Genomic DNA, 13,068 nt, shown 5'->3' with positions numbered 1-13,068 from the left:
TTTCAGGAAAGTATTCACTGCAATGAGCAAAGCTTTTTATTATTTAATGCATATCCCACACAAAACAATGCGTTTAGATTACTAAAGAATGCAAGTAAATTGCTGTATGCTGGTTTCTAAATGTATCCCAGTAAAATCAGGAGCAGAGAAAAGATTGCTGCATCAGCAGATGACCTTGTAAATGATTCCACTCCACAGGTAGCTTTGGAATCTGCAATGGTGGAAAGAAAATCAGAGTCATGAAGATACAGGTTAAAGTTGAGATACAAGTGGAGCTTGCAACAAAATGTTGTGGTGTGAAATGGGCCTGTTTGGGATGTCAGACCCCTAACCAGGCCCTTTCCAGTATATTTCATTTTTCCCCATTTTCACCTGGTTTTCTGTTTCCTACCCATCCATCAACAGTCGGTCAGCGTGCCATGGCCATTGAGCACACATGCTCCTCATTGTGTTAGTGTGCATTAAGAAGCAGGCAAGGCACATCATTCAGACCATTGGGCATTTTTTCAGTGATGCTTCAAAAATTACATCAATACATTGTGCATCTTTGCTAGTCAGTGTTAGTTGCTTTTGGCTCCAATGGGGCACAAAGCATGAAATTTGCAAAACTACATCCTGACATCTTCTGAGTTTTATGCATTCAGTTTCTCTACCAACAATAAGGTGTCTTTTTTAAATGAAAGGTACACTCATCAACTTCCATCATAGCTAATGATTTTACTAGGGCCAGAGACTATCAAACAAGGCAGTCTCATATAACCCAGTAACCCCTTCAGAGTCATAATAAAACAAGGAACATTTCTCCTGATCCCATAGCGGGGTATCAAGTACCCAAGCAAAGCACTATACCAGCTGATATGTTATTGCCCTTCATCAATCTTGTTCCCTTCAAATGTTTGACTACAAGTCTAAAGCCATCCCACAAGCAATGGCTGTGGTTGATGGGACTTCTAGTTACTAGCATTGGAGGGCACCTGGTTGGCGAAGGCTGTGTTATTGGGATATATTGATTCCAATGCCATCTGTACTTGTGGCCTATTCAATTTCAGGGGAGATGCATAGTTACTTTAAGACTGGGAACTTGTTTCACATAACAGAGTGGTAAGTTACTCACTTCTCCAGATCACTTTGGATTTGACGTTGGTCCAGTAGATGTCATGAGACTGGGCGACTGTAGCCCTGATACAATAGGAAAAGGGACATCACAATTACAATGCATATTGAGATTGGGTTCTGCCTACTCCTACAATCATCATCATCATCATCATCTTCTTCTTCTTCTTCTTCTTATTATTATTATTATTATTATAAAACCCTCTTCAGTTTGTAATTACTTTGATGCAGTTCCTAAAGTTCATTATCCGAGGGTTAAAGATTTCCCCTGACATTCTTCCCATGGATTGAGACAAATGAAACTCCGCACAGTTATTAGTCCTTCTCCACATAGCTACCAGCAAGAGTCAAACACTTCTCCCATCGCTTTATGCAGTTGTGGAGACCTCGTTGGCAGGTTGCGTCAGAAGCCACAACAACCTCAGAAATCAGCATTTCACCGTATGGAAAAAGCTTGCCTTTCAAAAATAACTTAATGGTTGGAAAGAGGTGGAAGTCTGATGGTGCAAGGTTTGGAGAATAAGGGGGGTGAGGAAGGATTTCATAGCCACAGGACTATGCTTCCATCTGAGCAACATGTGTATTGTGAACCGGGGCGTTATCCTGCAGAAGGCAGGCGCCTTTGGTCAGCATACCATGCCTCTCGGTTTTGAGGGCCTTCCACAATTTCTGCAGCAGTGAAGCATAATATGTCCCGGTAATTGTGGTAGCCTTTGCCAGGAAATCCATCATCACTATTCCATGCTGGTCCCAAAAGACCATGAGCATGACGTTGCCTGCTGATGGTTGGAGGTGGTGAGGCGGAATGTTTCCATTCTTTGGACTGGGATTTAGTCTCTGGGTCATAATGATGGACCCATGTTTCATCCTGAGTAATTAATAATTAGTCTGGCGAAGAAGCCATCATAGTTTTTGTGACACATGGCCAAATGAGCCCATGAGCATGTGACTCGTTCCTGCTTCTGGGAAGGCAGCAGCTGAGGAACCCACAGTGTGGACATCTTTTCCCATGAAAAAATGGTCATGGATGATTTTTTTTCTACAGAGCCACACTGATCTTGACATCTGCAGCTAGCTGGCGAATGGTTATGCGATGTTCCTCCAGAATGGCGATCTCCACTTCATCAATGAAGTGGCTTCATCAATGACAGACTGTGGTCGCTCAGGAATGGGAGCTGCTCCGCCAAAGTCTGACCACACTTGAACTGACGATGCCAGTGCTTGACTACGTCATACGATGGGGCATCTTCCCCATAAGTCCCTTTCATCTCATCGAACGTCTGCCGTGGTGTGTGCGCTTTCAAGTACAGGAACCTGATGACTGCCCTGCATTCAACTAGAGCCAGGGCCTTCTCGGCTGCGGCTCCAATCTGGTGGAACGCTCTGTCACAAGAGACTAGGGCCCTGTGGGACCTGACATCTTTCCGCAGGGCCTGCAAGACAGAGTTGTTCCACCAGGCCTTTGGTCAGGGCGCAGCCTGACTCCCTCCTCTGGCAACCTGCACAGAATCTTGCTTAATCGGTTGCCATTAATTTGATTTTAATTAATTTTTATAATGAATATTTTGAATGTGTGATTATTCGATTGTTTGATTATTTTATTATTGTTAGCCGCCCTGAGCCCGGCTTCGGCTGGGGAGGGCGGGATATAAATAAAATTTATTATTATTATTATTATTATTATTATTATTATTATTATTATTATTCTTCAAGTGGTTCCATTATCAGATGTTACTCCACGTTAGCACCTGTAACAGAGAAAATGTTAGGAGCTCAAAGCTACAAATTACCACATTACCTAGGGAGAGATGTACATGTGCAATTTCATCCTCCTATGATAACCGGAAGTGGGTCAGAGGAAATCTTTAATGAACGACCCTCATACTCTTAAAATAAACTTGCCTTCTGCCTTCTTGCAGAATGAAATCATAGCATGCAGACAGAGAAAATTATCTCCCATTAATTGCCTGGTAATGTTTGCAGCCATCAAAGAGGCTTCTGAAGCCATGGGAAGGAGCTTAAATCTAGATCAGGAATGGGGCCTTTGCCTTGAACTACAATTCCCATCAGCTCTAGCAAGCAAGTCAGGGATGGCCAGGAACAAGGGTTGTATTTCAGCAATATCTGAAGATTCCTCACAACTGTCTTATGATTTAGGGAAGGCAGTATTTTAGAGAACATGTGAAACTTACACAAATATAACTACTGAAGGGCAGCCAGAGTTGGGTGAAAGCCATGTGTAACTGTCTTGTCCTGTTTTTAAATTGGTATTAGAATGAGTCACTGCGCCTTGCGGATTTCCAGAACACTGCAAAAGGAGACACAACGTCACTTTAAATAAGCTTCCTCAAATTTATCTATTTTAAAGCAGAACCAAGACCCCATAACACTTTTTATAGAGCCAGTCCAGAAATATTGGGAGATAAATTTATTTAGTTCACCATCCATTAGTAAACAAAATTCATTTCCCCACATTGCCCAGGTTCCTGCTCTGATTTTTAATATTGCAACATTTTTTTTAAAGCAGCCACTTAGTATTCATCCTTTACAGAGATTCGTTTGCCTTTAATAGCTAACCAGGCACATTCAAATTCAAATGTTGAATTTTACAATCTGAGTTAAATTGATGGCATTATATTGAAGGTTATGATTCCTGACACATTTTATAGACCAAGAGTGGGGGGCCACCCTCCCTCTAGCTGTGGCTGAACTACAACTCCCATTATCCATTATCTGGAGGGCTAAAGTTCCCCCAAACCTGTTTTGGACATTTGGAACCAGCCATTTTAGGATTTTTGGTCACTTCTGCTGTCCAGATATCAGAAGTGTTGAACTTCCCACTTATTTTAATAAAATACATGTGAGCCTTCCTTTCTGACTTGCTCTCCTGAACATGTTGCCATTTCTTCACAGACAGGCTGTTTAGGGCAGGGATGATTAATCTGTGGCCATCCAGACATTGTTAGACCCCAGCTCCCACTAGCCCAAGCCAGCATGTCTAATGATCAAGGATGATGGGAGCTAGAGCTTCAACAGCATTCAGAGGACCGCAGATTAGCCACCCCTGATCTAGGATGTGGCCAAATTCTCTAATGCAGCTGATGGGAAGTGTAGCCCAAAACATCTGGAAGACACCAGAGTGAGGAAGTGTAAACTAACCTCATCCCCACCGCCCAGAGATGGGGATATTTAAGTTGTCCAAATTTTGGGCTACAAATCCTATCATCATCTCTGACTACTGGCCATGCTGTCTGGAGCTGATTGGAGTCCAGCAACATCTGGAGGGCCACACACTCCTTAACCACTGGCATAGCGCCTCATCAAACTGTAAGTGCAGAAAGAATGAATAACTAGCTGGATCAACTATGAGTTGTATCGTTCAATCTGTGACCCTTCTCTGGTTTGGGGTAGGAATGGGGACTATTTCTGGCAATGATTCTGCTACAGCAGACACTAAAGAATGACCATTTGTCTCTTACCTGTAATAATTTAGTATTATTGGGAGGAGTTTGCCAAAAACCTAGTGCAGCTGTGGAACCAAATGCACGAGCTTCCAACAATAACCCTCTGTATGAAGAACCAAGGATCTGAACTGGAGAAAGATGACAGGCATCAAGTAACAAATAAGCCTGGGTTGGTTAAATTGCTTGTTTTCCGCACCTGGATCTATAATGGTGTTTATAACCTGTCCAGGAACAGGCTATATATTATGTTTGGGGAGCCTTTGGCATTCCAGATGTGGCTGAACTACAGCTCAAATCGCCCTGGCCATTGGCTATGCTTGCTGAGACTGATTGCAGTTTTAGTTCAGCAGCATCTGGAGCACCAAAGATTTCCCATTCTACATTCTTTCTTCGGCCCCCCTGTGGGGCTCAGAAGCCCAGTTATGTCACCCCTTGCCTGCAGAGTTGGCAGCTCCTCACCCCTTTTGTAACACCCTCCCTTGTGGAGTGTTCCCTCAGCCTCCTCTCCTCTCCTTGGGAGTCTTGGGGAGCTGCAGCTGCTCCCCCACCCCCAAGAGAGGTGCCTCCTCACACTGCCCCACCGAGGCCTGGGAAGCAGCCGCTGGCCAGCCCTAGAGGCACCATAGCCTGGGGAGCTTGTAAGCGGCACCTCTGATTATCCTTAAGTGCCATGGCAGGCTGGTTGAAAACCACTAGCCTACACCATCCCTGCTGAAACCCTAACCTTTTCCTTCTCTGCCCACTGACACACACATTTGGAAGAGAGCCCCCATTCCCTGTCTTTCACAGGCATCACCCAATTGAAGGGTTGATGCCTGGCCATCACCAGCCTTTGTTGTTCTTAATGATTTATACCCAAAGTGATACCCTGGTCCAGAAAAACAAAGTTAGGCTGCATTGTCCCACTGTTAAATGAAACTGTCTATGAGCCCATCTTAATTCTCAAATAACTGATTAAACTCCAGCACTGAGGAATCTAGAGGAGGTCAGGGCACCCACAAACAGGGTAGGGTGGGTGGATGAGGGTACCCATATACCCACAACAAACTAGAGACATATGCAGCAACATTATCAAAAGCCTTTTCTGGAAAGAGACTAAGTGCAAACTGTAACTCTATCTGGTATTCAATTAAGTTTTACTCCAATTACACCTATGGAACTTAACGGACAAAACTTAGTCACTTTGATTAATTTCAGTAGGTTTACTCTGAGTAAAACTTAGTTGCATACCACCATTATGATGAAGTACAGAGAAGGTTGCAAAGGGTTTTGCATTTGTGCCTACCTGTATCTTAGGAGGAAAAACTTAGTTAGTAATTACATTATATAACATTTTTCTTTTGTGTTTTTTAAAAAATAATGAGAATATATTGATTTCTTCTCCCCTCATTTTTAATAAACTATTGAATAAAACAAAGGTATTATTACAGACATCTATCTATCATCAACCAAAGTTTTTTAAATCCAGTTTAGAAACTTACCATTAACAGGCTGCCCGTTTAGGAAATAGGGTGTACTAACTAGGAATTCATAGGGTGCTGGAGTCTGCTGAGGCTGGGTCCCTGTGTGAATAGGTAACATATTCTCACAGGCTGATGCAGGCGCACCACTTGGAAAGGCATGAGATGGACAGAGCATGGTCCAGGGGGCCATTAAGCTGAAGAGAAGGAAGGGGTTCCAATAAGCCATGTCTGCAAGAAGAAGTGGCTCCTAGTTTTCTCTCTCTCTCACTCTCTCCTGCTCCTTGGAAGCAAGAATGAATTCTCAGAGGCTTGAATAATCTTCAAAATGATGAAGGCATGAGCTTTGCTGAGTCACTGACCCATAACAGATTCACTTTCTACTCATTTCGGATGCAATTATAACCCCCTTCTCTTGCTCACATGACTTCCAAATTGATAATTGCATATTGTTTCTTAAGGTTTCCATGTGGACACGAGCTAAGGAAATTGATTATGGAACTTGCACGGTGAGGACTTTACAGTGCTTTTGCCTCTTTCAAAGGGGCATTAGTTTTCTCCACTGTTCACTTGTATATTAAAACACACACACACACACACACACACACAAAAGCATTGAGTGAACTGCATCTGTTGGGAAACTGCAGTCGGTTGCTGCTTCCTAGTGTTCCTACACTGACATGTCATAAAACAGAAAAGTGTGCAGACTTTCAGTTCATTTGTTCATCAGATAGAGCACAGGGTTATCAAGACCACCACAGCAGAGAAAAATATACATACAAATTGCATGGAAATTGTGCCTTTTAAAATAAGAGTGTAACAAAACCCACAGATTTAAAGTACAGTTTTGACCCACAATTCCTATTTATTTTAATGATTACGGTATATCCTGGTTTTGATGGATTAGGCAAGGAGCTTGGCTGCGTAGAGTTCCCTGGGAAGAGGGACTGATTGCTAAAGGACTCTGGAAGTTGCAGATTTGTGAGGCAGATACAGTTCTTTGAAAAAATATTAGCACCCTCAAATCACAGTTCCTAGGTTCTTTAGGTGAATTCAAGATTGTTTGAAGTGATAGTGCTGCTTTATATGTATGGTACAGATGTGGTGCTGGTGGAGGTTGCCTGTCAGCAGTTAGCACTAGAACAACAGCTTAAGCCAGGGGTCAGCAAGGTTTACCTCCCCTGGGTCGGTTCACTCCAGCGGAGATCCCTCTGTGGGTGGATCGTGCACATGTGAGTGTGCGCACCCACTATTTCTGATGTCTGCGTCTGCGCAGACACAATTGCCGGCATCCGCGCAGACAGGATTTCCAGCATTTGTGCAGACACAATTTCTGGCGCTGCAGAATCAAATCCCCGCACCATACTGGTTTGGCGCAGCATGCGGGGACTTGCCAAGTGGATGGCTCAGTTTGGGGCCGGCTTGTGGGCCAGTTAAATGACCCGCGGGGGCCGCTTGTGGCCCATGGGCCTTAGTTTGCCGACCCCTGGCTTAAGCACATGGATCACTTGGTCAAAAAACTTTCCCATTACAGTGGGATGCACTGCATTTCTTCTAAATAACAGTAATTGGGTTTGGACCCAACTGAGTTCTTCTCAGGGTAGACACATTAATGGACCTGAATGAACCACCTCTATTAATTCCAATGGGTCTACTTTAACTACCAAGCATGGGCGTAGCCAGGATTTTTGTTAGTGGGGCGCAGGACTTTTGTTAGCGGGGGCAGAACCTCAGTTAGCTATTGGTTTTTATTGATCTGGGGGAGGGCAGCTGCACCTCCCTGTCCCACCCCACACCCCAGCTATGCCCATGCTTCCAAGGGATAGTACCCATAATTTATCATTTGCATCTACACTTATTGATTAGCCTATGCAACATACTTTTTCAGCCATCAAGCATTCATCAGCACCTTTTTTACATTCCTCTGATGTCTGGCATACAGTTGCAGCTATTGTGTTAGATCAGCTCCAGACCTTGAAAGTCTTCTTCCTTTCTTCCCTTTCAAACTCACCCACCCCCCAAGTGTTTTTGAGCCAAAGCAATATTAATAGTAGGACAAATTTGCAAATGCTGATCTGAATAGAATGTATTAGTAGTGGGTGAGATAAAGCAGCAATGGTGAGTGACTCCACATTTTTGGAACTGTGGGACATTTACCCAGAGAAGATTAAATGGCTTATATTATTAACTATCTCTGCAATATCTCTGTGTCGTTGGCTTTCCTTGCAAGCATCAAACCACCTGTGCTGGCTTTGTAGTCCAACACCAACAAACGAGTGTTTGTTCTCAGTCTTATTGAGGTATTTCCAACTAGGGAGAAACAGAAATTCTTTTTTGGGTGATCATCTTTGTCAAAAACATCACCGTATTTGTTATTATGTCCAACCTGCTCTTCTGTTTTCATACCCAATAACAGTAAGTAAAGGCAAACATCATAAAGTACAGCACAAATAATCAAATCTTGTCAAAGCAGTGATAAGAAATGCATTAAAGTGAAAAATGGGGAGGAGTGAAAAATCAGACGACATAATGGAAGTGTATAACACTATGCATGACATGCAGAAAGAGAAGAGAGAAATGCCCTTTCTCCTTCTCTCATAACACTAGGGCTGGATCTACGCAGCTATTAGAAAAAACACTGAAAATGCTCTGCGAAAAAACGTTGCAAAGCTCACAATCGAAAATACTGAGATGTGATTTCAGCTCTACAGCGCCATCTGGTGTTGCAGTGTTATAACGCATTTATCATGCTGTGTTTTGACAAACATAGCTGAGTCCTAGAACTTGAGGCTATCCAATGAAGCTGAACATTGGAAGAGACAGGAGACACAAAAGAAAGTACTTCTTCAGACAGAACATAGGTAAACTATGGAATCCACTCCCACAAGAAGCAGTGATGGTGACCAATCTGGATGGCTTTAAAACAGGATCGGAGAAGGTTCTCAGTGGCTACTAACCCTGATGTCTACATCTTACCTGTACAGTCAAGAGGTAGTAATGCTTCTGAATACCAGTTGCTGAAACCTGTTACATTCAGGTGCTGCTTGTGAGCTTCCCAGAAGCGTTTGACTGGTTGCTGTGAGAAGACTGCTGGGTTAGATGAGTCATTGGCCAGTAATAGGTACAGAAAGGACTATTCCCTGGATGCCAAGATCCAGATTTGGGGTGGCATGTACTCTTTGGTGAGAGAGCCCCAGTGGAGATTTAAAATCACAAAGCATGCAGCAAAGTCAAGCATGGAAATATAGGCTGTTAGACCTTTAAAATATGCCCTTGTGAGTTCCAAAAGTTTCCTCGTCCCCCAGCATAGTGTGATAGGAATTTTATGGTCTTAGATATATGGCAGCGTTCATAACCACACGTACATAGATGAGCACAGGAAAGCCAACCTGGAAACCATTTTGATTCCTAAACTGAGCAAATGTTTCTCTGCATGGTCAAAATGGAAAAGCCTCCCCATTGTCTCTTCCTTCACAAATCCTGTCTTAATCTGTGTTTGAATAAGGGTGTGAGCCTTATCATTACAAAATACTGCCCAGGCTCCCCAAGAAATCCAATCAAGTAACCTGACGCAGGTGGCGCTGTGGGTTAAAGCCTCAGCGCCTAGGACTTGCCGATCGAAAGGTCGGCGGTTCGAATCCCTGCGGCGGGGTGCGCTCCCGCTGCTCGGTCCCAGCGCCTGCCAACCTAGCAGTTCGAAAGCACCTCCGGGTGCAAGTAGATAAATAGGGACCGCTTACCAGCGGGAAGGTAAACGGCGTTTCCGTGTGCGGCTCTGGCTCTGGCTCTGGCCAGAGCAGCGATGTCACGCTGGCCACGTGACCCGGAAGTGTCTCCGGACAGCGCTGGCCCCTGGCCTCTTGAGTGAGATGGGCGCACAACCCCAGAGTCTGTCAAGACTGGCCCGTATGGGCAGGGGTACCTTTACCTTTACCTTTAACCTGCCAGACAGGAAATAAACAAAGCGACAGGAGAAAACAACATGCAAATGTTCTGTTTTAGATCGCCTTATCTGAGGGGTGGTCTTAGGTTACACCCCTTCTGTGATGAATGCATAATGTTTCTGGGGGTGGTCTTGATCTACAGGATGAGAATTTCAAAAGTCTTTATAAGCCCTTGCACAGCAATTTTGGGGGTCCTCTTCCTCTCCTGCGTGTGAGGGGAGCACCCTGTTGCAACAGATCAATAAAGATCAAGCTTACTAGCTGCTTTGCTTCTCAATATTCTCTGTTTGGCCTCTGTTATTCTCTCCTACCAATAGGGAATCTATGTAAGGACTCTATATGGGCTCTTGGATACCCCATAAGGGAAAAGGGCATATTTTATAGGAAAAGATGGGGCATTTGGTAAGCTAAAAATGGTTTACTTACAAACTTTCTAAAAGTCAAGATTCATGTGCTTTAGAAAGTTGCACAGGCGGTAAAACTTGGGATTAGTTACAGTGGTGAAAGTTCCTAAATTATTAGCACAGGAATTTAAGAGTGACTTGTGAGAGCCATCCAATCTTAGCTGCAGCAACCACCTCAAACCTCGCTACACATTGAGCTTCTCAAGTAGATTGATGGTGAACAATAAACTTGATTACTTATTTTCTTCCAAGATAAGGGGAAGTGACCTAGGCTAAGACTGGCAGGACAGCTTAATCTATGGTCTTAACCCCTTTATGCATTAATTAGTCTTAATAATGTTGGTTATATGAGACTGGTTATCCCCCACATATGACACTTTAAAAGCTTGCTAAAAGCTCTAGTTTCTGGTGAACTATATCTAGTACTTAATACTAATACTAATAAACATTTCCAGCAAGTGAGAGACTAAAACCATTTCTGCTCTGAGAATTTGTGGATGTTCCTTCCCAAATGAGTGACAATATTTCATCTGTGTTTCAGTTTCTAAACTTTAGTTTATTGTTTTTAAATAGTGATTGGGATTGTAGTTGGGATTGAAGAAGAAAAAAGACCACATTGCTTGCAAAAAAATTAATAATTTGTTTTTGTTGTTGTTGTAGAAAACTGTTTGTAGGACTTCGCCCTCTAATAATGGCAAATTCATTGTGCATCCTATCTGCACATGTCTTTTGCAGCAGTTGAGGTCACTGAAATAAATAAAAAGCCTGGTTTGTTTTTCAGAGAAATCCAGAACAAGCATTTTAAAATTGATTAAAACTGGAACCCAGATTTCCTGTCACAAGCAGTTAGAGGAGATGGCTGATCTAGTGGCTAAATATCTCACATGCAAAAACATGAAAGTTCTCAATCATTGTTTCCAAAACTTCTGAGATGACATTATTGCCACTTCTAAAACTGGGGGCACCAACATGCATTGATTTCTTTTAGAATGTGCAGGAACTAAGCACCTGCACACAAGATGATCCACTGTGGTTTATTTTATTTTTTTAATCCAAATGCTTTTACCCTGGGTTTTTCTTTAGGGGGAGATGAGGGTGAAACAGACCGTAAAAGCTCTTCAAATCCAATCCAAAATTAAAATGGTAATTTCCAGAAGACTTCACAGCAGAGGTACTAAAATCCAATGCAGACTAAAGTCCTGGAAAAGCTGGGTGTTCTCTTTTGTTACAGCTAACAAAAAGGCCATTATCAAAGGGGCCAATCAGGTCTCCCAGGGGAAGGGAGTTCCATATCCTGGGAGCCATAACCGAACAGGCCCTGCCTTGCATCCCAGCCAGAAGTGCCTTAAAAACAGGAGTGGCATGGTGAAATATACTCGGAGTCGAGTGTGGATTTCATGCTCTTTATTCAGCTCATAGTAGTGAGGAATGGAAGTTTCCCCAAACTGTCTACTTTATATACATTATTTACACAATGGGCCCCACGTGATTGGCTAATTCCGCGATTCTCCTGTAGGCCAATCAGGTTGCGGATTCACTTCTACCTGGAGCTGGATTGGGTGGCTCCTGCAAAACCAATCAGACTGCTGCATTCTGGATTCTATTCAACTCAGTACATAACACATGGCTATAGGCCTCCAGGTGTTGAAGCACTACAGCAGGGGTGGGAAACTTGGGGCCCTCCAGATGTGGTCAGATTCCAGCTCACCAACCTGCATGGCCAATGGGCAGGGCTGAGGGAGCAACATCTGGAGCGTTGCAGATTCCCCCATCCCTGCACTACAGCTTCCAGCATCCCTGGTGTTTGGCCAGGCTGGTTGGGGCTGATGATGATTTCAAGTATTACACCTGGGCCACGAGTTCCCTATTCCTGACAAAAAGGTACAGGACCTCTGATTACAAACAGTAAGGAGTCATTCTGCATGAGTCATTGTTCTTGGCATATCTCCTGATATGCTTGTGAAGAGTTGCAGTATGTAGCCTTCTGTAAAGGCAAGCTATTCTACAGCTTCTCTGAATGAGTAGGGATACAGCCATGATAACATTCTATGCAGAAATGTCACTTGTGTGCTTTCAAATGCCAATTCAGGCTCCACCCTGGTGTTGGTAATCTAATAGGATTATACAAACATCACTCCCTGTCAGGATTTTAATTTAGGCTTGTGACAGGCTTTGTTTCAGGCCATGGGAAAAGAGGGAAGGGTGAGTCTAAATTATGTTTAGGGAACAGCACACCGTTAATTTCCAATTCTTGACAAGTATACAGCTAGGAGACAGAGGCTGATTCGATAGTGGGAAAGCCAGAGCAAGGAATCTTGCAGAGATGCAGTCGGCATCCTCTTCTGTGGTTGTTCACATGAAATATATTTAATGCTCATTTAAAGCATTTGACTGTACCCAGAGAATCCTGGGACCTGTGGTTTGTTAAGGGTGCTGGGAATTTTACCCCCGGGGAGGGGTGTGAACTACAGTTTTTGGGGGAAGCAATGATGTGTATGCAGCCTATGTTTGACTATTTAATGGTTAGCAAGTTCACAAACTGGGTTGCTGCATGCTCAAATTTCGTGGCCTAGAAAGCACCAAGTATTTTCCTTCCTCCAGTCAAACTGCATCTTTTAACCATGGCCATTCTAAAGGGCTTCACCCCCAATTCCCTCCCACCCCTCAAAAAAGTAACATGCAA

General features: G+C 43.5%; 1 protein-coding gene across 1 annotated transcript; it reads right to left on the bottom strand.

The window, feature by feature from the left end:
• Window positions 1–6,421, bottom strand: LOC307207770 (putative defense protein 3). The gene is made up of 5 exons (XM_079961834.1): window positions 6,059–6,421; window positions 4,593–4,705; window positions 3,306–3,421; window positions 1,115–1,179; window positions 1–211 (listed from the first exon to the last, which is right to left on the bottom strand). The coding sequence occupies exons 1-5, from the start codon at window positions 6,264–6,266 to the stop codon at window positions 117–119; spliced, it is 597 nt and encodes a 198-aa protein (XP_079817960.1). The 5' UTR covers window positions 6,267–6,421; the 3' UTR covers window positions 1–116.
• Window positions 6,422–13,068: the final 6,647 nt, after the last annotated feature.

Source organism: Podarcis cretensis (assembly GCF_951804945.1).
Source record: "Podarcis cretensis genome assembly, chromosome: Z".
Classification (NCBI taxonomy): Eukaryota; Metazoa; Chordata; class Lepidosauria; order Squamata; family Lacertidae; genus Podarcis; species Podarcis cretensis.
Note: the sequence above shows the minus strand (reverse complement) of the source record. Positions and strands in the feature narration are given on the sequence as shown.